Genomic DNA, 24,461 nt, shown 5'->3' on the forward strand with positions numbered 1-24,461 from the left:
GATTTGGGGTAAGAGTGCCTCTTTACTTCTGTTCCTTCTCCCTCCCTTATCCCTTGAAGTAGGGACATTGACAAATACATTTGGCTTCTAGTGATGCTATAATGGGTAGCAAGTAAGCATGGACCCAGGTGAATTTCTAGTTGTAGCACATAGATCATGGTTAGGTCATATTGAGTATGCTAGGGGGTGTGTATCTGATTAAAAGTGGTTTGCTCTGGTTAAATATGTGGATTCAAGATAATACCACATGATGAAACAGAAGATACTAAGAAATAAAAGTGGGATGGCAGGGCTGCTTCTGAGAATACTGAACCAGAGGAACCAAGGTGGCTTCTTCATGACTCCAAACGCCCTGTTCCTAGCTCTTGACGCTGAGATGAGCTGCCTGGTACCCTGGAAAAAACACTGGCTGTAGGACCAGGAGGGTCTTTACTCTGACTGTAGAATAATAATAGCCTCAGCCTCCTTGTTCCTTCTAGCTTACTGAGGGCCCAAGAACTCTGGGGGGGGATTGCTCAAGAAGCTAACCCAGAATGCTTCAGCAGCCCAAGACCTTGCCCAGGACTTAAGGCTTCTTCTCGGGTCTTAGTTTCTCACTCTGGCTACATTTACTACATCCTAGTAAATATCTTAGGATGGGAAATTTTCAATTGTGTTTCCTTTTCTGGTCCACCGGATGCCTCTCAATCATTCTGGCATTCCTTTAAATCCCTTTTATTGGCCGCAACATTGGATATGTGAGTGACTTTGGGAATGTGGCTTAACTTCTGGGCTTCAGTTTCCTCATCTGTAAAAATGCATTAGTCAGACAACTAAAAGAAGAGAGGCCTCTCCCCACCTCAACTTTCAGTCGTTGATCCTGCTGAGATCTGTCAGGGGCCCGGGATTGCTGGATTCTTTAGACTTTGGTCATAGAGTACCTACAAACCTAAACTGCACAAAATAAATAATGAATTTTGCCTGACAGATTTAATGGGGACTCTCAGCATTTGAGATCTAAGACTACAGGAGAAATTATGAAATTGATAACAATAATACAAATTTAATATAAATTGAACTTTCAAATACATGGACTATAAGGGGAACTATTAACTTTATTAACTCAGTAGTGAATGTACAATTCTACCAAAAATGATTTCTTTATAATGGAAATACAATCTTTTAAAAAGATTTAAAACTTTTTTTATTTCCAGTTCCAAATTCTCTCCCTCTCTCCATTCCTTTCCTTGCCCATTTGAAAATAACAATATTTATTCTTAACAAGAATTCTAAAGGTATATATATTTTTATATATAAACTTTTTATATACATTCATATACATAGACTTTTTTGTGGAAAGAGAATAGCACCAGGTTACCTCTTGGACCCTGTTGGGTATACCTAAAGCTGTAGTCCCGTATCTCTCCTCCCTTTCATTGCCAGACTCCTTTTTAAAAAAAAAAAAAAAGGTTGCCTACACTCATTGCCTACTATACTTCTTCACCTTCCATTCACTTTTCAGCCCCTTACAATCTGGCTTCCAGCCCCATCACTCAACTAAAATTGCTATCTTCCAATGATCTTTTAATAGCCAAATCTACTGGCTTTTTCTCAGTTCTCATTCTGCTTGACTACTTTGCAGCTTTTGACATTGCTGACCTGGACCCTCTTCCTTGGATTTTCATGAGATTGTTCTCTCCCAGGTCTCCTCTTATCTGGAGGCTGACTGTTTCTTCCCAGTCTTCTTTGTTGGATCATTAACCACCTCACTGCCTTTGCATGGACATACCCCAAGGTTGTGTCTTAAGCGTTCTTCTCTTTTATATTTTCTCTTTATTTCATTATATGACCGGAAAGTTGGCTCCCTAAATCCAGTCTTCATGATTCCTTGGGGACTACATCTCTGATCAAGGGGATCCTGCCTTCTGTAGCTGTAAGAGAAGGACTTTCTACTCCTACTCCATTTATTGTAATAACAGAAGGCCCAGACAGCTCAATTGAATCAATCAATCAAAAGCATAAACAAGGTTCCAACATGTCTTTACTCAATTTCAAAGGAGTGAAGTGCTTTTTGATCATTGGCTAGAAGACAGATAATGTGATTACTGAAAGAATCAGACATACCTCTGGGCCTCTATTATAAATGTAGTAAATCAATTTGGAATATTTGAGTCCAGGCAAGGCTAAGTTGAATGATGAAAGAGTTCCACCCAAGTCCCTGAGAGTAAACTGCTTGTCATGAGGAGAGTTTTTCCCGTTCTTTTCCTTTCAACTCCTTCTCACCCCTAACAAGGCAACAGTGTGAGTTGAGGACATCCTAAGATCCCATCAGAGAACCCTCCAATGACTCGACTTGGTGGCAAAGTCCACTGGAGCTAGTACAGTAGCCCGAGGAATTGGGACGTAACTGAGCAGTAACTTTGAGATGGATGTGACCAAGGAGCAACCTTTATAAGAATTGCAGTCTGGAGAAACTGCATTTGCGAAAACAGTTAGACTTATCCAGCAGGGATGCTACAGCAACTAGCCCATTGCTGACAAAGCTTCTGCAGCAAACTCTATGAGGATTCCACAAAGGGAGGAAAGAATAAGAAAGAGGGAGGAGCTGTGATTTTACCCTTTGACTATATCTGTTCTCTATGCTTATGTCAAAGTACTGTCATATTCTAGGTTTGGGTTCCCTCTCTCCAGGGCACTTTGTGTGGGCCACTGCTCTCCTAGGTTCAAGGGGAACGTTCCAGGGGAATGGTTCTTACATACCATCTCAGTCAATATCTTTTAAGGTAATTAAATCTGGCCAAAAAATTTATAATGGAAAACATACCAGTGGGGGCTTATGAACAACAGCTTTAGCAATCCAATCCCTCAGGATCACCTTTAAAGCATTGTGGGTAGAAATTGTCAGCCATCCTCTGATGATCTCATCCTGTGAGTGCCTAGCTGGGGGAGGAGCCCCAGAGGAGGCACTATGTATTCACACTAAAGAGTTACCTTTTCATTCTAGTGACCCATCTGGGGACCATCTCTGTACTGGTTGGAGCTTGGTGAATGAGAGAATGAGTTCTTCCACACCTTCCTTCACACAACTAAGAACTGTCATTTGCCAAACTGTGACTCTAGCAAAGAAGGCGATGGACTTCAGGGGTGGGGAACCCATGCCTCGAGGCCACATGTAGCCTCTAGGTCCTCAAGTGAAGCCCTTTGACTGAATCCAAACAGATTCATGTGGCCTCAAGGCCACAGGTTCCCTACCCCTGGACTAGATAATCTTGAAAGTCTATTCTCACCCTAAATCTAGAGTCTTATTATCCTGTGAAATTAGCTGGCTTCTTCCAGGACACCTTGCCTACCCAGCATGGTCCACAGTGGTTTTTTTTTAATTGTTTGTATTATTCACTTAATACCTACCATAAGCTAACTTATATTGTTATTTATGATTTCATCTCCCACTCCCTGATCTCAAGCTAAACTACAAACTCCTTAAGGAAAAGAGACATGTTTTACCCTTATGATGATTCCCAGCATCCACCACTGAGTAATCCCCACTCTACTTCTGGTATTTCTTTTATCTAGGCCAGATCCCTGAATGCATTTTTATCATGGTTTTTTTTTTCTATTTTTTTCTTTGCCACTGCAGCTTTTGTACTCTACAGCTCTGAGACATTTCTCTGCACATGGGAAGAAGAATAAAACAAATATATGTTATCATGCTGATGGCATCTTGCTTTAATCCTCTAGACTGTCTTTCATATGTAAATCATTTCAAGCCTCCATTTGGGACATGGTTGGTTTCTGACAGATCCACTCACTGCCTCCACATTGCCTGTGTGCCCAGATAGTCTAATCGTGGGGTTGATTTATTAACAGCAATCCCCTGTGATTAAAAAAAAAAAATCCTGACTGCATGCCTAATTTTAAATCCACACTTTAATTTCGTTTCTATGCGTAGCCTTCTCACAAGATGAGATACTAGAGTGGATTTTTTTTTTCTGGCTGGAAATGGATTTTCTCTCTCTCTTAGAGCTGTTGAAATGTCAGTATTTACTCTGTTCCCAGCATGTAGATTGTCTTGGCAGTGGAATTCACACTCCTTTGGCATTGTTCCATGCACTCCCACCCCACCTCAAATGTGCTTTCTAATAATCATCAGTATTTAGGCTTCAGGCTTTGTTAGGACTAGGCTTGCTCTGTTTCAAGATGCAAAACTGACTTTAAGGGTTTTTTTGGAAGATGAAGTCAGTAAGATGAGACCAGCCCTGACCCATAGAACAAGTGGACAGTAGGTTTCATGGGGATAGGTAAGAAGATAATGGAAATCATAGTCTAATCCCCTCATTTATGGATGAATGAATGAAAAAGCCCTTATTATAAGTGCTTACTATGTGACAAGCACTGTTGATAAGTGCTGGGGCTACAGATAGAAAAAAGTGAGACAGTTTCTGCCTTCAAGGAGATCCTACTGGAATTGGGGGAAGACATAAGAGAGGTGGAGGGAAAGGTTTAGAAGGCCTAAGGGTTCTGTGGTAGGTTGCATGGCAAGGCCCAGGGGTTGTCAGGATGCATAGACAATTCAGATGGTAGTGTAGAGGGGTCTGGAGAGCATACTGACAGCATAGATCCTGGTAAGGCCCTTAGCATTCAGTAATAGGGCAGATGATGAAGAATGGTGGTCCTCCATTTTACCTGAAGAATTACAGTTGGTGGTTCCCAGCTCATCCAAGCCATATGAGAAGCCATCTTGCACACCTTTTCCCACTTGTATACCCATAGTGGGGATGTAGGGTTAAAGGAAAGTGGAATGAGTGGGAAGAGGGCCTCCACTCAGGGCTTTTCCCATCCAGCTGCCTCATTAGCTACGGGTAGCTGGGGAGGAGAAGTCAGGGAGAGGGGAAGAAACTCGGAGCATAAGTGACTTAACTAAGGTTATACAGACAGTGTGTGTCAGAGGCAGGATTTGAACCCAAGTTTTCCTCAAATCCAGTGCTTTTTCCAGGTATACCATGGGCTTATATAATGCTTTAGGTGAAGGGCATTTAGGATGCCTTAATGCCAGAGGGTGACATTGGGATAGGGGAGGACATGGTAGCACCTCTCATGGTCAAAGAGACTTTTTAGAGGAACTGATTCTTCTTTTTGATCATTTTCAAAATGTTCAACACCCAGACCTGGGCTGAATTCTCAGAAAATCAGTCCTCCAGGGGCTGAAGATCTCCCATAGCAAAGGCCGTCCTACTGATATAATCCATTCCTGTTAACACACCATTCTCACCTCTGATCTGTATAATAGCCTTAGCCTCCCTGTTCCTTCCAGTTTACTGAGAGCCCAGGGACTCTGAGGAGGGATTCCTCTTGGGGTCTTCATAAAGAAGCTAACCAAGAGTGTTTCAGCAACAGCAAGACCTTACCCAGAACATGAGGACTCTTCCTCTGGGATTAGTCTCTCCCTCTGGCTAAGTGGCTCCCCACCCCCAACCCCTAGTAAATATCTTAGGATGAGAAATTTCGAATTGTGTTTCCTTTCCCTATCCATGTCTCTGTCATTCTGGATCTGTTGAATCCAATTTAATGGTCATTATTCATCCATTCCCCAGAGCTCTTCCTGGCTTACGGGAGCGAGGTCTGTTCTAGATTAGCCCTTAAACACTTCATTCAGCATTTCAAGGATCTGTGATTTTTCCCAGGATGCGGCCTCCCACCACCAATGCAAATTAGCAACCCTTCTGCACCTTGGAGGAATTGCTGTGGTTGAAAAATTCATAATCCTTGATCATAAAAGATGGGTGATGAACTTATTCAGACTTGACTAGTCCAGTCCTCCACATAACAGATACATGATCAATCTGGTTGCCTCAGTTTCTCATCTATAAAAATGAGCTGGAGAAGAAAATGGTAAACCACTCCAGTATCCTTGCCAAGAAAACCCCAAATGGAGTCATGAAGAGTCAGGCACAACTGAAAAATGACTGAACAACAAAAACAACAACATTTTATAAACATTTTTAAGCATTAAAATTTTTATTTTATTTCTTCAGTAAACGAGCATTTATTTTCTCTCCCTCTCACTCCTGCCCCATTGAAAAACAAAAAATAAAACCAAAACTCTATGTAACATGTGCATAATTAAGCAAAACAAATTCCCACATTTGTCATATACAAGAATGTCTCATTCTGTATCTGGAGTCCATCACTTCTCTGTCAGGAGGCAGGTGGCTTGCTTTATCCTTTGTCCCCTGGAATCATGGCTCGTTATTGCATTGATCAGAATTCTTAAGTCTTATGCAAAGCTGTCAGTCTTTACAGTATAAATTATTCTCCTGGTTCTGCTCACTTCACTCTGCATCAGTTCATATAGGTCTTCCCCAGGTTTCTCTGAAACTATCCCCTTCATCATTTCTTACAGCACACTAGTGTTCTGTGACATTCATATGCCACATCTTGTTTAGCCATTCCCCAGTTGATGAACACTCATTTAATTTCTAGTTCTTTACTACCATGAAAAGATCTGCTTTAAATATTTTTGTACTTATGGCTCATCTTCCTTTCTTTGATCTTTCTGGGGTAGGGCTCACCTTATATTGTGGCAGGTTTCTTTGCCCTGCTCCCATGCCCATCCTGGCTGCTGGTATCAACTAAAAGTAATAACAATAGGAAAGAGATGAGTAGATTCACATAAGAAAACATCTGTAAAGAAAAAACTAATGAAGAAAATATTTCCCATGTCTAACCTTTTTGTCACTAGTTTCTAACTTTCAAACCTATGTTCTTCAACTTTTGGTAAAATGTTGGCTTTACCCTCTCTCAAGATTTGCTGAGATATATTACATGGTAGCAGTGTTTCATATTGGTTAGGTACAAGAGTCAGGGAGACCTGGGTTCAAATCCCACATCAGACATTTATAAGCTAGGTGGCTTTGAATAAGTCATTTACCTTCTGTCTGCCTTAATTTCTTCATCGGTCAAATGATGGGAGGTTGGCCTCAGTGGCCTCTAAGGTCTCCTTCCAAGTTTATGGAACTATGGTCCCATCTTTGATTGCTACAGCCAGTGATGGTATAAGATAAGTTTAAGGAGTCCTAGAAGGTAATGGGGCCAGCTAGTTAATTTAATGACTCCTTGCTATTTGAGGTTAGATGCAATGGTATTGAAGACATCACCACACACAGAGATGTGGTGTTTCTATGTTATTCCTACTGTTGAAAAAAAAAAAACAACACAGGATTTTAGGATCATTGACCTAGAGCTGGAAGGGACCAACCTTTTCACTTGAACAAGACAGCAAAACTAGTAAGTGGCTGAGCCAAGATCTGAACTTGGGTCAAGTTTTGAACTTGCTCCAAGTTTAGTACATAAAAGTCCGTGACCTTTCCATGGCAGCACCACTGTAAGCTCCTTGAGGTCAGGCACTGTCTTTTGCCTCTTTTTGTGTCCCTTGAATGTAACACAGTGCCTGGCACATAGTAGGTGCTTAATAAATGCTTATTGACCGACTGCCTCCCAACCAGATTTCTTACATGTCCAGTTTAGGGGGATATTTGACCTAGAACATTTCCCTTAATGCTAGTACCTTCCATCTCTTGATTTTCCCCTATTTATCTTGTCTATATCTTATGTGGATGTAGTTGTTTATATACTGCCTTCCCCTTTAGACTCAGTTCCTTGAGGGCAGGGCCTGTTTTTGCCTTTCCTTTTGTCTCCAGCACTTAGTCTAGTTGTTGCGTGTGTTTTTTTCAATTGTATGTGACTCTTCATGAGCCCATTTGGGGTTTTCTTGACAAAGATACTGGAGTGGTTTGCCATTTCCTTCTCCAGCTCATTTTTACAGATGAGGAAACTGAGGCAAACAGAGTTAAGTGACTTGCTAGTAAGTATCTGACACAGCTAGTAAGTATCTGAGGCTGAACTTGACCAAAAAAGGAGTCTTACTGATTCCAGGAAAACCAGCACTCTATCCTCTGTGCCACCTGGCTGCCCCTGAGCCCAGAGAAGGTGCATAATAAATGCTTGTTGACTTGACTGGTTCACATCTTTTTCAATCTTTCATTTACATCTTGCATCTATTTCTAATGATAGTCATGTGATGACTTAATCCCCCAGAATAAAGCTGATAAGAGTCTGGAGCCAGGCGGCAAGCATTCTTGATTTAAAACAACAACTATCACCACCACCAAACTGTAGAACTCACTTCCTCCGGAGGGAGATGTGCAGAACAGCTGCTGTGTGTTGGTGGTAAAGCTCAGGGAGAGGGGAAGTTTGTAGGCTGGGAGGCAATTCCTGTGCTAGGCAAGACCCACCCTATTCAGAGTTGCATACTACATCTGCTCCAGCGCCTCTCTCATGCATAGAAAATACTGAGTTTGGAAAAGTAAATTACAGTAATGCAAAATAGAAAAGAATACTAGCAGCTCAGTGACCCTGGGCAAGAGAACTCTTTAATTTGCAGAAAGGAGCTGGACCTGCATTGGTAGGGGGAGTTTTCTCATCTGGGAGTTTTCTATGTTACTGGATCCCATTTATAGTCCCTAGCCTAGTTGCCTGATAGCAGCTTGTCTTTGGGACCATTTCTGCCTTTCTTTCTTTTTTTTTTTAAACATTTTTATTTAACGTTTTGAGTTCCAAATTCCATCTATCCCTCCCTCCATTCCCCCTCCCTCCCTTCGATGGTAAGCAATCAGATGTAGGTTCTACATGTGCAGTTATGTAAAACGTTTTCAGGACCATTGCTAACTGCTTAGCACAGGGCCATATAGCAAGCTCTTAATAAATGCTTGTTAACTGACTGTTTCCATTAGAAAAGGTGAGAATGAGATGATAATAAAGGAAGCAGAAGAGAGCTAGCCTCTTCTTTTTCCTCCTTTCTCCCCCCTCCCCCCAACTCCCATCCTATAATCCTACAATCTCAAGAGAAGCTCACACAGAGTTTGTGAATGTTTTGGTGAGGGTGGATGTAAAGCAATTCATTTGAATTTCAGCAAGCATGTATTCATTTTTTATGAAGGGCAAGGCACTGGGGTTACAAAGGATAGTGTGGTGCAATGGAGTCAGCAAGACCTGTTAGTCCTGCTAGCGGTAGGCACAGTGTATGATAGAGTGCTGGTCCTGGAGTCAGGAAGGCTCATCTTTGTGAGTTCAAATCTGGCTTCAGACCCTAGCTGTGTTGTGTGAGCCTGAACAAATCACTTCACCCTGTTTGCCTTAATTTCCTCATCTGTAAAATGAACTGGAGAAGAAAATGGCAAACTACTCTAGTAGCCAAGTAAACCACAAATGGGGACATGACTGAAATGACTCAACAACAAAAAGCAGTGGGACCCTGGCCTCTCTGGGACTCGTTTCCTCATCTGTAAAATAAAGGGGCCGATCCTACTGATCTCCAAAGCCCCTGCAGACCTAAATCTATGATTCTATGACCTCCCTGGCAAAGAAAGTCCTTCCCCTTAACTGGCATCATAGTCATCATCCTCATCCCCATTCTCCTCCTCCTCCTCCTCACTACTAACATTTATATAGCACCTACTAAATGCCAGGCACTGTGCTAAGCACTTTATAAACACTATCATTTGATTCTCACAGCCTTAGGAGGTAGGTGCTGTTGTTATCCCCATTTTCCAGATGGGGAAACTGAGGCAAACAGAAGTGACTTGCCCAAGGTTACGCAGGTAGCCAGTGTCTGAGGCCAGGTTTGAGCTTGGATCTTCCTGACTCTGAGCCAGTGCTCTATCTACTGTGCCACCTAATGACCTCTTCCTAGGGCTTTATACATATACATAGAATGCACAGGTTATTAATATGAAATATATACAAAGTAATTTCAGGGTAGCAGGGAGAATTCTTAATCACTTGGGTCTTCATGACTCCAAGCCCAGTTCTTTCCTGTAGATGCCGCTACCTTTGTATCCCCAGAGCCTAAAAGTAGCAGATGATGAGTGTTTGGTTTCTAGAGTAACAGACTAGGACCAAATTGTTCCTTTACCATCCGATTAAAGTTAAAGTAGAATTTCAGTTTCTCTCCTAGAGTACAACTGCAGCTGCCTGACAAACCTTGTACATGTTCTAACCCCAGGCATCTGCCTTTGGTGTTAGAAGCAGGGCACTGGAGCACGGGATGCCTGTTTCCTGTTCTTTTTGATTCTCTCCAAGTCAAGTTCTCCATTTATAAAAATTGTCTTTCCTTGTTCCATTGCTGTCAGCTACAAATCTGTCAGATCTGAGGAAGTAAAGTAGAGATGGGGGGAGCGGGTGTAGGGAGGCTCCCTGCAAAAGGGGAGGAGAGGGGCGCCCTCCCTGCAGAAACAAAGATGGGAGGGGGACTCTCTGCAGAAACAGAAATGGGGGGCCCTCCCTGCAGAAGCAGAGATGGGAGAGGGGGTCCCTGTAGAAACAGAGATGGGGGCCCTCCCTGCAGAAGCAGAGATGGGAAAGGGGGTCCCTGTGGAAACAGAAATCGGAGGCCCTCCCCGCAGAAGCCGAGATGGGAGAGGGGCTCCCTGCAGAAACAGATGGGAGGGGGCTCCCTGCAGAAGAGGAAACTGATAGCAATGCCTCCAAACTCGTCTTGAGCACACCCATCTCAGCTTTTTTAAACTGTAAAATTCACCATCCTCAAAGTAGATTGCTGCCACTGATTTTCAATTTCCTTATTGTTTTTTAATCAGTAAGCATTTGTTAAGCATCTATTTTGTTCCAGGCAATGTACTAAATACTGGGGATACAAAGAATGGCCAAAACTTAACAAACAGAAACCCAGTCCCTGTTCTGCAGCCACTCATGGGCCCAATCCCAATACTGATTGTTTTCCTGCTCTGTTTCTGCCCTGGGCTAGTTGACTCCTCCTCAGGCAACCTAGCGGGTTCCCTCTGCTCCTGGGGCTCACCATATTAGTATGGGACTTAACATGGACACCTAATCAGCATTCCTCCTTCTTCACCTCCAAATTCCCAAATGCAAGCAACCCCCTAGCCTCTGACTTCCCAGTAACAAGAACTGCAAATGTGTGTTACCATGCCTGGCCTCATTGCAATTTCTGCCCATTTTAATTCTGTCTTCTGGGGCCAAGCAACTAGCTCAGATATATCTATAGATAGCTAGGAATTGTATATACTATTTTCCTAGGGAAAAAACCCAACAACCGGGGAGTAGTTGCCTTCCTATTACCAACAGGAGCACAAAAGAACACACCATTAACCCAGATTTCAGACTGTTATCAGGGAAGCAGACAAAACAGTATCTTCCGTGGCAGCTGCTGTGAAAACATATCACATCATCCTTGTTGGAGAAAACCCTGATAGTCAGAAATCTTACTACTTGTTCCCAATCCAACAGGAACAGCCAGTAATAACCTTGATTCATTCGTTAGACCGACATTGATTAAGTGTGTATACAAGTGGGTAAATTTTGCCGAAACCAGTTTCATAAAATGCTAACATTTTTACTGTGAGGAGGCATAAGTAGGAGCAGGCTGTCAGGAGGAAATTACCTCTTCAAAAACAGGGGAAGAAAATACCAAGAGTAGCAATGTGCAAGTAAATATGGTAAGTCCTTACTGAATGAACCACTAAGGGCTGAAATTTTACATGTAGAATGATTCAATTCAGTTCAATAAATGTTTATTTAGGCCTTTTTTGGGCCAGGAGCTCTGCTAGGGGAAACAGCCCCTTCCCTCAAGAAGCTTATGTTCTACCTGAACACAAAAGACTCAACTACACATAATGCTGTTAGATGGAAAAAAACGCTAACAACTAGGGAGACTCTGGGAAAGGTTTAAAGAAGAGGGGGAGGGGAATCTCTGGACTATGCCTTGAAGGATGATAAGGATCCTGAAGAGGCAGAGATGAGGAGGGAGGGAGTGCATTCCAGACGGGCCTTGGGTAAATACAGGAAAGTGGGAGATGGAAGAAATCCTGCATTTTGGGGAACCGAGAAATGGTGGAGGATAGTATTCAAATACTTGGAAAGTTTGGATGGAGCCAGATTGTGGGGGGCCTGAAATGCAGGGCTGAATGGGAGATCATGCTGTGGAAAAGAACATTGAAGCAAGGCATGGCATCTCCTACTTCTGAGGTCTTTAACCAGGACTGCCTCAGTATGGGGTGGCCTAAAGGCAGAGGGGTGAACTTTTCAAAGAGACGCCGTGATCTTCCCTTAATTTCTTTTTCCCAGAGGTGGGGGAAGGGGAACAAGTATTTATAAAAAGCCCACTGTGTACCAGACACTGTGCTAAGTGCTTTACAAATATTATCTCCTGGAGTAGAGAAAATGAACTCTATGTGTTGATTATCCATGACTTATTGAGAGATTCTTTGGGAGGATTTGGATTACAAGAAGTTGGTGGTCTGGTAAACCTTGAAAGTAGTTGCTCATTCTGTAGGCACCAAGGAGATTTGGGTCTGAATCCTGGCTATCTCTATGACCACGAGCCTCAGTTTCCTCTTACAAAATGGGGCTGATAATACATTGTTACGTTCCTGGAGTGGTTGTGAGAAAAAATGCTTTATACATTTTAAAGTATTAGAGAAATGTCAGTGGTTATACTATTGTTATTTTGGATTAGAGTGATGATTTCATTGATATAATGAATTCCCAGCGAAGAGACTCACTCTTATCCACATTTCCTTAAAGGAGAGATTCTTTTTTTTTTTTAATTTTTTTTAGGGGTGAGGCAATCATGGTTAAATGACTTGCCCTGGTTCACACAGCTAGTATCATGTGTCTGAGGCTGGATTTGTACTCAGGTCCTCCTGACTCCAGGGCAGGTGCTCTATTCATTATGCCATCTAGCTGCCCCTAAAGGAGAGATTCTTAATATTTGTGTGTGTGTGTGTGTGTGTGTGTGTCTTAGACCCCTGTGGCAGTCTGGTGAAAACCTATGGACCCCTCTCAGAACAGTGTTTTATAATGGACAAAATAAAATACATAGAATTACAAAGGAAGACAATTCTATTGAAATATAGTTATTAAAAACAAATTCATGGACCCCTGTCTTAGCAGGTTACCCAGAGGACTGAAGGATTATGACCTACCCAAGGTCACACAGCTAGTATGTGTCAGAGCTGGGGCTTCCTGGCTCTAGACCAGTTCTCTATCCACTACCATGCTGGCTATTATTTATTATTATTATTATTTCACATTTATGAATGCAGAATAGCTGGCTTTCTAGAGCCTCTAAGTTAGACCCAAACATATCCTGAGGAGCCAACACATGTGACTTTTTTCCTCTCTATTGATTTCTACCTCTCATCTGTCCTCCCAGGCTGAGATGCCTCCTCTTGAACTGGTTCAGGATATGGAAGGAGTAGGCTAGGATTCCATGTGTAGGATTCCAGCATTTTCTTGAGTGATGAAGAGATTGGGTATAATTCCCCTTGTCTACACATACCAAATAGCAAGAGACCAGACTTGGAATCAGAGGAAATGATTTGATTCCTGAGGCAGGTGCTGAGGACATCAGTAACCATGGCCAAATGGTTTCTCCTCATTGGGTTTCCTTCTCCTCCCTTGAAAAGAAAGAGAATTGTACGTCATCCCTTCTGCCTCCAGAGAGCAAATAAGTTCTCTTACTTTTCTAGTGAGCTCTTTGAGGGGTTAATGTTTGTGTCTGGGCCCCCTCTTCCTAGCGCATAGTAGGTGCTTAATGAATGCTTACCACTTCAGCGATTCTCCAAGCCTTTCCAGGGCTTGTAGATATTTGTTTTGATAGTGTAATATTGTGATTCTGGTGAACCATTAGTGAACTTCTTTCCTTTAGAGCCAGAAAATCTGTTGCACCAGAATTTTAGAACATTCCCACCTAACCAAATTCCAAGTTTGGGTCTACACATTCCAGATGATTGAGGATTCAGAATGATGCCTGGAAACATTGTCCTCTCACATTCAGAATGTTTCACCTCTGCCAGCATGAAGCCAAAAGAGGGCAGAGGATCATTGATAGAGAGCTGGAAAGGACCTCAGAAACCATCTAGGCCAACCCCCTCATTTTATAGATGGGGAAACTGAGGCCTGTAGAGGTTAAATGACTTGCTGGAAGTTACTCAGTAAATTTTGGAGACAGGATTTGAACCCAGGTTCTTTTATTAAGTACCATACTGTTTCCTCCTCTGGTGTCATCATGAGGTAAAATGAGAAAATCACAGAGGAACCTGATCCTTAAAGGAATGTACCAGACAGGCCCCACCTGCAGCAGCCACCCTTTAAGTCTACCTGGGCCCTTCCTGCTGGACTCCAGATGATATTAAAGGTACCTGCCTCCTTAGCTAGCTGACTAAAGCAAGGACTTTGGCAGGACTTCCTGCCATGTTCCCCATGCAGAGATGACATTTTTATGACACATTAGTGGTTGGCAGAATGAAAGGTCACTGTGGACTGAAGCTTTTATCTAAGTTCCTTGATCTGAACTAAACCTGAAGTTTTGGCAAGTGCTAGCTTGGCTATTGAAGCAGGTGGCTGGCCCGTGGGCCGTGGGGTATAACATGCCAGGTGGGATGAATGGTTTAGGGAAAGCAAAGTCACCGCTGATGCCTTTTATTGCAGTTCTCCAAGGAAAGACACATTATGGACAGGACCCCAGAGAAGCTGCTGAAGAAGGAGCTGGAGGAAGAGCTGCAGCTTAGCGGTGAAGACTTACGCAGCCATGCCTGGTATCACGGGCGCATTCCTCGACAGGTATCTCTCATTTCCGGACCTCTCTTGTCTCTCTGTCTCTTTCTCCACTTCAGAGCAAATAGAGAAGGTAGACTTTCCCAGGCAAATGTCCAGCTGAGCTACTTCAAGCTACTACATTCTGAGACCTTGTTAAGAGCTCCTGTGTGGTTAAAACAAAAGAGATCCTAGCTGGACAATCTGCATCATGTGCAGCGTACTGTTTACTTAACACACCCGTTTCTATAAAGAAACCATAGGGAAGTGTCAGGGTCAGAAATTCAAAGTCCATTTTGGTTTTAGCTCATTCCGAGAACTTGGTAAACAGAGCCGGATTGAGATTAAAAAAAAAACCAAACAAACAAACAGGAAGTCTTTTTATTTTCATTCATATGTATGTATGTATGCATGTATATAATATACATACACAAAGATGTGTATATGTATGTATTTTATATATGCAATAGATATACATACATGTGCATAGATGTAGATAGATATAGATATATAGTTAGATACATATAACATATCTATAATATATACATATAATGTAATATATAAAGATATCTAGAGATAGTGATAGATATAAATACCTATATAGATATCTACATAGATAAAGATATACAGATATCCAAATCTCTATCTCTATAGGTAGAGATGGATAGAAATAGAGATTTATAAATATATGTGTGTACGTGTATTCAGCTTTGAATCTTATATATGTATATATATGTGTGTATATATATATATGCAGTAGACATTTTTAGCACTAACAAAGACGCTACTTTAAAGCAGCTACTTTGTATTCTTCCTGAAACTAATAGCTACTTCTCTTGAACCAATGGATGTTGTCTAAGGATTCTTCTCCATTTCTGATAATCTGTGACAGCGATGTAACTTTTGGAACCTATGTCACAAACATCATCACAAAAAAAGTTAGTTATGCCATATACAACAAACTCTTCATTATTCAGAATTATGTGTATAACATCATAGATTTAGAGCCAGAAGGGATCTTGGAGGTTATCGAGTCTAAATCCCTTATTTTACAGATGATAAAACCGAGACAGCAGTTAATGACTTATCCAAGGTCACATGGTTAATAAATGTTTGAGACAAGATTTGATCTTAGGCCTTTCTCACTCCAAGCCCAGTACTCTATGCACTTAACCACCTAATTACCTCATTATGCCACCTAAACTGAATACCTCAATAAGATAATTGATGTTCATTAATGGTGATCCTAAGGCATCATAACAATTGAAATGCCTTTTGACTAACTCACAGGCAGTTAAGTGGAGCAATGGATAGAGTGCCAGGCCTGGAATCAAGAAGACCTGAGTTTAAATCAGGCCTCACACACTTACTAGCTGTGTGACCCTGAGGAAGTCCCTTAACTTCTGTTTGCCTCAGTTTCCTCATCTGTAAAATAAGCTACAGAAGAAAATGGCAAACCATTCTAGTATCTTTGCCAAGAAAACCCCAAATGGGGTCACAAAGAGTTGGATATGACTGAAACACTCAACAGTAACAAATTTGACTAATTCAGAAGAAAAACTAAATTATCAAACAAAATCTCAGAGCTGGCAGGAACCTCAGTCAGTCAACAAGCATTTATTAAGGACTTACTATGTGCCAACACTGTACTGAGGATATTGGGGTCCCTACCTTTGAGCAATTCAACATTCTAATGGTGGGTGGACGGATGAGAAGGATCACTATGTACATACAAGATTACAGTGTTAAATGAAAATTAGCACCAGAGGAAAGGCACTAACAGTGGAGGAGGACTAGGGAAGGCTTCCTGCAGTTGGTAGAATTTGAACTCAGTCTTGAAGGAAACCAGGGAATCTAGGAGATGGAGGTAAAGAGAAGATGCAACATAAAATGAAGAGCTTCCATTTAAGAAGGGAGCTCAGCTCAGAACAGCTCCTCATGTCCTACCTGGCTGCACTGCTTTGGGACCTCTCTGACTTTCCCACCATGCCTCTTGTCTGGTACCTTCCCAGTCCTCCCCCCATCCCACGCACCACCTTTACCTTTTAGCTTCTTTTTCTTATTGTCTTCCCCTAGCCATTGGGAAGCTCCTTGAGAGCAAGCACATTTACTAAATGTTTAATGATTGACTGACGTGGAAGATAAACCATGCCAAGGCACAGAATTTGGACATGGGGTGTCCCACTGGAGGAAAAGCAAGGGCAGTGCAGCTGGACTGTAGCTTGAGTAAGGGAGTAAAGTGGAAAAACTAAGAAGATAGGAAGGGGCCAGATCGGGAAGGGCTTTAAAAAAAACAAACAAAGCATTCTACTTGATCCTGGAAGTAATGGGGAACCATTTGAGTTTATTGAATGGTGGGGAGTGATAGAGTCAGATCTAAGCTTTAGGAAGATCATTTTGGCAGCTGAGTAGAGTAATAACCAGGAGTGGGGATAGAATCAAGACAGGGAGACCAACCAGGTAGATACATGAAGCATTTATTAAATGTTTCCTAGAAGAGCTTGATCATAGTTGCCCAGGTATAAGTTGATGAGGGCATGTGCCGGGCTGTGTAAGCGGAGAAAAAGGGATATATGCAAGAGATGTTGGGAAGATAGAAATGATAAGACTTGGTAAAAGATTGGCTATATACAATACTGTAAGGATGATCAACCATGAAAGACGTAGCTATTCTGATCAAGCCAATGATCTAAGACAATTCCAAAGGACCCTTGATGAAAAATGCTAACCACCTCCAAAGTGAGAAAATTGATAAATTCTGAGTATAGACTGAAGCATACTTTTTTTTACTTTCTTTATTTTTCTTGGAGTTTTTTTTTGTTTTTGTTTTCTTTTGTAGCATGGCTAATATGGAAATATGTTTTGCACGGCTTCATATGTATAATTGATCTAAAATTGCTTGCCTTTTCAAAGGGGGGGAGAAGGAAAGACTTTGGAACTCAAAATTTTACAAAATGAGTGCTAAAAATTTTCTTTACATGTAATTGGGAAATATTTAATGAAATAAATACAAATATATTGAAGGAAAGATTGGCTATATGGGGACTTAATGACCTTATTTGGTAGTTTTTTTGGGGGGGTAGAGTTTTAATATAAGTATATTATATTCAGAGTATCAGGAAATCTGGGTTCTTTGTAGTCCATTACATTGGACTCTGCCATTAACATTGTTAGTGACTCTAGGCAAGTCATTTAATCCCTCTGCACCTCAGTTTCCCTATCTGTAGGATTAGGGAATTCTATACCGGGATGCCATTGAAGGACCTGAAGATCCAACACTCTGAACCTCAGAAATCCAGGAGGGCCTAACCCTGTGAGGTAGAAATCAGCACTGGGACCCAGGGCTTGACTAACCGTCTCACCCAAAAGCACAGCAGGAGCGGAGCCTTGCCTTGGCACAAAGGCCCAGTTCAGGAATTAAAGCTAGAGATGAGAGTAAACCGAAGGAGACGCTGACCAGTATATAAGGTTACTGTAGATCACAAGAAGACCAGAATAACTGTTACAGTTGCAAAGAAAGTCTCAAAGGGAAAAAAATGGGTTTTCCATAAAGACTACTGTATTAAATAGTTAGAAGAAGGAGAAAAAGAGAACAAAATCAAATTATTGAGAAAGTAGAAGGAAATTAAGATATCAGAAGTAACAGACCTAGAAAACGAGTCAAGGAAAGATAATTAAAGAACCACTGGAATTAGTGGATAGAGCACCAGCCCTGGAGTCAGGAGGACCTGAGTTCAAATTCAGCCTCAGACACATGATACTTACTAGCTGTGTGACTCTAGGCAAGTCACTTAACCCCAATTGCCTTGTCAAAAAAAAAAATCACTGGACTTTCTGAAAATCATGGTTTTCAAATCCTGGATACCATATTTCAAGAAGTCATAAATGAAAACTGCCCAGATTTATTGAAATCAGAAGGCAAAAGGAAGGTAAAGAGAATCTACCCATCACCTTCTGGAAAAAAAGAAAAGAAAAGAAAAGAAAAATCTTAGGAATGTCACAGCCAAAATTCAGAGCTCACAAGTCAAAGGAAAAATATTGCAAGGCTTAGAAGTAGTACAAATATCTAGGAACCAGTTAGGATCACACAAATAATAGGAGACCTTGGAATTTAATATTCCAAAAGACAAAAGATAGAGACTTACAACCTAGAACATTACACTTGAAAATCTTATAGGGAAGGAAATGGACCTTTTATGAGATAGAAGACTTTCAAGCATTTCTGATGAAAAGAATAGAATTGAGTAGGAACTCTGAAATACACAAGAATAAAGAAAGACCTAGAAAGGTAAATTTATTTGAGCAATTGGAAGGAGCAGTATGATGCTAGAAATAAGTGTCCCTTCAGAACACAAATGTCTTTAAAGAATATTAAGATAGTTAAATATATTTTTAAAAAGTACTCAGGGGTAGATTGGTTTTATTTTAAGAGTTTGAAGAAAGGAAGGAAAAGAGAAGAGGATAAAAGGAATTTAGTAGTGTAGAAAGGATGAATAAGGGAGTAGAACCTGTTCTTTCTCATAATTGGGGTATATGAGAAAATATAGAAACATGGAGGAACCAGGTGGAAGGGGAGGGCATCAGATGACCATCACTCTTATCTGAAATGGACAAGGGAGGGTTGAATGCATATACACACAGTTTGGTGGAGGAATGAATCATACTCTCTAAATCACTAATGATAAGAAAAATATAAATAAAAACAGCCCTGAGTATAAACCCTACATTGCAAATTGGCAAAGATGGTAAGAGATGGGAATAGTTAATGTTGGAAGGGTTGTAGGAAGATAGGCACATTGGTGCATTGTTGGTGGAACTAGTGATTCAGTGGAAGCAGTTTGGAATTATGTAAATAAAATGACTAAAATGTCCATGCCCTTTGACTCAGAAATATAAGCCTATATTCCAAAGATGTCATTGATAACAAGGAAGTTCCCATATACACCAAAATATTGGTATACCAAAAGCAGCACTTTTTGTGATAGCCAAGAATTGGAAACAAAGAAGATGCTCATTAATTAGGGAATGGCTGGCGGCAGGTAGGTGAGCAGGAGATAGAGCTCTGGGCCTGGAGTCAGGAAGAACCGAGTTCAAATCCAGACTCAGACACTTCCTAGTTGTGTGACCTTGGGCAAGTCACTTAACCCTGTTTGCCTCAGTTTCCTCATCTGTAAAATGAGCTGGAAAAGGAAATGGCAAACCAGTCCAGTATTTTTGCCAAGAAAGCCCCAAATGGGGTCATGAAGAGTGGAACATGACTGAAAAATGACTGAACAACAACAGCAACAATACAAATCGTGGTACATAAATGTAATAGAATATTATTGTCCTATAAGAAATGATGAATGTAATAAATACAGAGAAGCACGGAAAGATCTATATGAACTGATGGAGAGTGAAGTAAGCAGAACCAAGAAAGAAATGTACACATGAACACAACGTGCAAAATGACCACAGTAACGTAATTGAAAAGAACAGTCACACACAAGTCAAAAATGAATATAACAAAATTGTAAACAATAAGCATGGCTCAAAAGAAGAGATATGAGAAGGCCTTTTCACCCACTCCTTTGAAGAGGTAGGAGGCCCACAAGTGTTGTACATAGCACATATTTTCAGACTTTTTCTATGTATTGATCAGTTACACTATTTTTTTCTCTTTTTTTTTCTTTAAAAGATACTATTTGTTGTATGGTTTGGCTGTCAGTGTTGGGAAAGGATACTAGGGAAATTATATTTTAAAAAAGACATCAACAAAAACTCATGTTAAAAAATATATCAAACTCAAGCAGGGAATGGGGGGGTGAGGTTGGGGGTAAAAAGGTAAAAAAGGAAGAAAAATAATACTGGAAAGAGAATAGTCCCAGGAAAACAGTTTCCTCATCCTGAAAGGGATGGGGTAAGAGAAACAAAAAAACTAGAATCTAAGGAGGGAGCCATCAGTTGGGGAATGGCTGAACAAGTTGTGGTGTGTGAATGTCTGTGAAAGAAATGCCAAGGACCAGGACAACAACATTGTAAAGAAAAACAACTTTGAAGGACGTAAGAACTCCGATCAGTGAAATGACCAACCGTATCTTCAGAAGACTTAAAAGGAAGCATGTTACATGAGGCAAAAGACTTGAGGAGGAAGAGAAGACATATTTATGGCCAAAGTTGTGAGACCTATATTTATTTGGACATGGCTTCAGTTTGTTTGACTCAGCTTATATGTAACAAGGATTTCTTTCTTTCTTTTTTTCTTTCAGTTATGAACAGAGGGAAGGGTTACAGGGTAGAAGGTGGGATCAGCAATAGAGATGCTTCCCCAAAAGGCCATTGTAACATTTTTTTAAATGTGCAGAAGGGAAAAGAAGGAAGTTCAGCAGGAAACACAGGAGGCAGAACAACTTTGAAAGTGATATGTAGATTTTATATTACATTATATAGTTTTTATTATATTTTTTCCTCTCCAGAAGCAAGCAGTTTGAAATAGCAATTTTACAGTTTGATATATAGTCCCCTTTCTGTGTTCTGCTGATTATTTGGAAATGCTTTCTTTTTGGGGTGATTAGAATAAAAAAAATACTTAAAAAAAGAAATTATGATCTATATGGTAATTCTCTTTTACCTAGATTATTTGTTTAGCTAAAATACCTCCATTCCTTGACCATGGTAGATAAAACTGGATTTGCATTTACTAGACACTGGAAAGTCCAAAGAGCTTGGAGAGCAGAGAAAAACAAAGAAATAGATAGTTTTGCTTATGGTCCATATAAAACACATACATCTTGAGAGAAAAAGATATCAAATACCATTTCCTCCTCATTCTATCCCAAAAAGTTTATTTGCCTAACATAATATGAATTTTATAGTCTAGTAGTCTGCCATTTTGGAAAACAAAAGTGGAAAGCACAAAAGCAAATTTTAGCATCATCAGTAGTTACGTCTGAAGAAATGTGGGCAGTTAATGATAACATATGGTGTGTAAGATTGACTCCCCTGTTTCTCTCTCCTGTGTGGTTTCATCCTAAAGGTATCAGAGAGTCTTGTGCAGCGAGATGGAGACTTCTTGGTGCGGGATTCTCTCTCTAGTCCTGGAAACTTCGTCTTGACCTGTCAGTGGAAGAATACAGCCCAACATTTCAAGATCAGTAAGACAATTCTCCGTCTCAATGAAGCCTACTGCCGTATCCAGTATCAGTTTGATCAGGAAAGCTTTGACACCATCCCAGGCTTAGTCAGGTGCTACGTGGGGAATCGTCGACCAATATCCCAACAGAGCGGGGCTATTATTTTTCAGCCCATCAACAGGACTGTACCACTGAGGTGTCTGGAGGAGAGGTATGGCACTTCTCCTGCCCGGTCAAGGGAATACAGCCTCTCAGAGGGAAAAATAGAAAGCACAAAAAGACTGAGCCTCAATATGTGCAATGCGCCATCTCGAGAACAGAGTTTGGCCAGAGGAAATCTTCTAAGGTAAGTTCATTCAAATCAAGCCTATAGAGAGATTAAGAGCTTAAGTTGCTATTTTAGGAACTGAGAAGCATGTGAAAAAGTCTAAGATGTTCAGTTAAATTCAGTTCAAAAAACATATTAAATATTGGCTATGTGCAAGGCCCTTTGATTGGCACTGGGGATATGGTCCCAAGACCCAAACAGTTTCTCCCCTCAAGGAGCTTAGATTCTGTTGGAACAGGTATTACACATACACAGATCACAGGACTAGAAGGGACCTCAGAGGCTGTCTCATTCAACCCCTTCATTTTACAAATGTGTAAACTGAAGACCAAGGCCATGAAGTGATTTTTTCCAAGGTCACACAGGTAGTCCATGTCTGAGATGGGATTTCAACACAGGTTCTTCAGAGCCGGCATTCATTCCACTATACTAATAGAGATAAGTAAAAACAATGCATATACTAAATGATACAAGATAATTTAAAGAGGGAGAGAGCATTAAAAAATGGAGAGGGGTGGATGAGCAAAGGCCCATTTAGGAGTTAACATTCCCTGCCTAGAAGCTTCCAGATACGGATAGGTAAAAAGTTAAACACGCCCTGACTTAGGCCTTCCACGGAAGTGGCATGGCATGAGTAAAATACAGAGACAGGAAAGTCTAGAAGTGTTCAGGGGATGGTGAATAAATGAATATGACCTGGGGGTAGGGTTTACTTAAGGGAGTCTGGAATGGTAGGTTGGGCAAGACTGTGGAAAGTCTTAAATTCTAGACCAAGGAATTGAAATTTTGTCCTATAGCCACTGGAGAGCTATTAAAAGTTTTTGAGTAGTGACATGATCAAAGTAATGTTTTAGGATTATTAATCTTCTGGCAAGAAGGCATTATAGTAGAGTGGATAGTGAGCCAGCCTTGGACCCACAAAGACCTGGATTCAAGTGCCATTTCTTATAGATACCAGCTGTGAGATGTGGGGCAAGTTATTTAACTTCCCATTGCTTAGGGGGCGGGGCACAGAGAAGATGCCAGTCTGCATTTCTTAGGAGGATTTTTCTTATTCAGGAATTTCCTATACCAGTGAAATCTCAAGTCCAGTTCCCATCCCAGTCCTAATCTTCTGGCAGCTAGGTGGTACAGTGAATAGAGCACCAGGCCTGACATCAGGAAGAACTGAGTTCAGATACAGCCTCAGACACTTAACGAGCTTTGTGACCCTGGGCAAGTCACTTAACCTTGTTTGCCTTGGTTTCTTTATCTGTTAAATGAGTTGGAAAAGGAAGTAACAAACCACTCCAGTATCTTTATTAAGAAAACCTGTATGGGGTGATGACGACTGAATACCCAGTCTTCTGGCAGTGTGCAGCACAATGGTTAGGAAGAAAAAGATCCTATAGATAAACCAATGTGCCCTACATATCCCACTGATTTGCTCAGTCTCAGAATATCCCTTGTGCTTTCCTACCTTTAGTCTTTGTTCATGCATTTCCACTTCCTGGAACGCCCAACCCAACTCTGAGTAGCCAAATCCTACTTCCCCGCCCCCCCCCCCCACTTAATGGTATTTTATTTTTTCCAACTACATGCAAAGATAGTTTTCAACATCCATTTTTACAAGATTTTGATTAATAACCTACTTTTCCTTTAAAACCCAAACCAAATCCCATCTTCTGCAAAGCCTTCTTTGGATCCCACCTGGCTAAAGGATTGCCTCCTTCTGGTCTCCTGATGTGAGGTGATCAGGCTGGTGGTAGAGGTGGACATGGAAAAGAAGGTGTGAGAGGTGCTAGGAAAGAAGACTCAGTAGGACGTTGGCAACAAACTAGATATGAAGGAGAAGGCAGGTGACTGAGGATATCAGGGACATGGGTGCTACCACTAATATAGTTATTGGGTAGGTAAGAAGGAACAATGAGTAGTTACTTTTCAGGTATGTTGAATTAAAGGGAATGGCACCAGACAGTTGGAAATTTGGGTCTTGAGTCCAGAGGAGTAATTAGGGCAGGGTATGCAAATAGGGAAGAATGGATGAGATCTCCAAGGAAGACGACCTGAGGGCGAATGATTAAACTTTGGGAAGTCTTAGAGAGGGAAGAAGACCTGATGGTATCGTAGTTTTCGAGCTCGAGGGGACTTGAGTGGTCATCTAGTCCATCTCACTCATTGTACAGATAAGAAAATTGAATAAAGTTGGCTGTCCCAAGGCCGCACAAGAAAAGGGCAGAGCTGGGATTGAAACCTAGGTTTTATGATTCCAGAGCCAATGTCCTTTTTACTGTGCCATGTTGCCTCTTAAAAGAGAAAAGAATAATTAGAATCAAGTTTTTGATTCATTATTACATTGTGGACTATTATTGAGCTTGAAATCCACTAAAACCCCCAGATCTTTTTCAGACAACAGATATTTTAAGCCACTTCTC

General features: G+C 41.1%; 1 protein-coding gene across 3 annotated transcripts in view; it reads left to right on the plus strand.

Annotated features, from left to right (window-relative positions):
- Positions 1–24,461, plus strand: part of BCAR3 (BCAR3, NSP family adaptor protein) — a 167,669-nt gene that overhangs the window by 117,018 nt on the left and 26,190 nt on the right. For all 3 annotated transcript variants that reach the window (XM_027854888.1, XM_027854889.1, XM_027854890.1), the window contains 2 exons: positions 14,503–14,634; positions 21,623–22,065. In XM_027854888.1, coding sequence (XP_027710689.1) covers positions 14,503–14,634; positions 21,623–22,065 — 575 coding nt within the window. The remainder of the gene's footprint in view (positions 1–14,502; positions 14,635–21,622; positions 22,066–24,461) is intronic.

The sequence above is a fragment of the Vombatus ursinus genome, unplaced genomic scaffold (genome assembly GCF_900497805.2).
Source record: "Vombatus ursinus unplaced genomic scaffold, bare-nosed wombat genome assembly UNPS02010639.1, whole genome shotgun sequence".
NCBI classification, from domain to species: Eukaryota; Metazoa; Chordata; class Mammalia; order Diprotodontia; family Vombatidae; genus Vombatus; species Vombatus ursinus.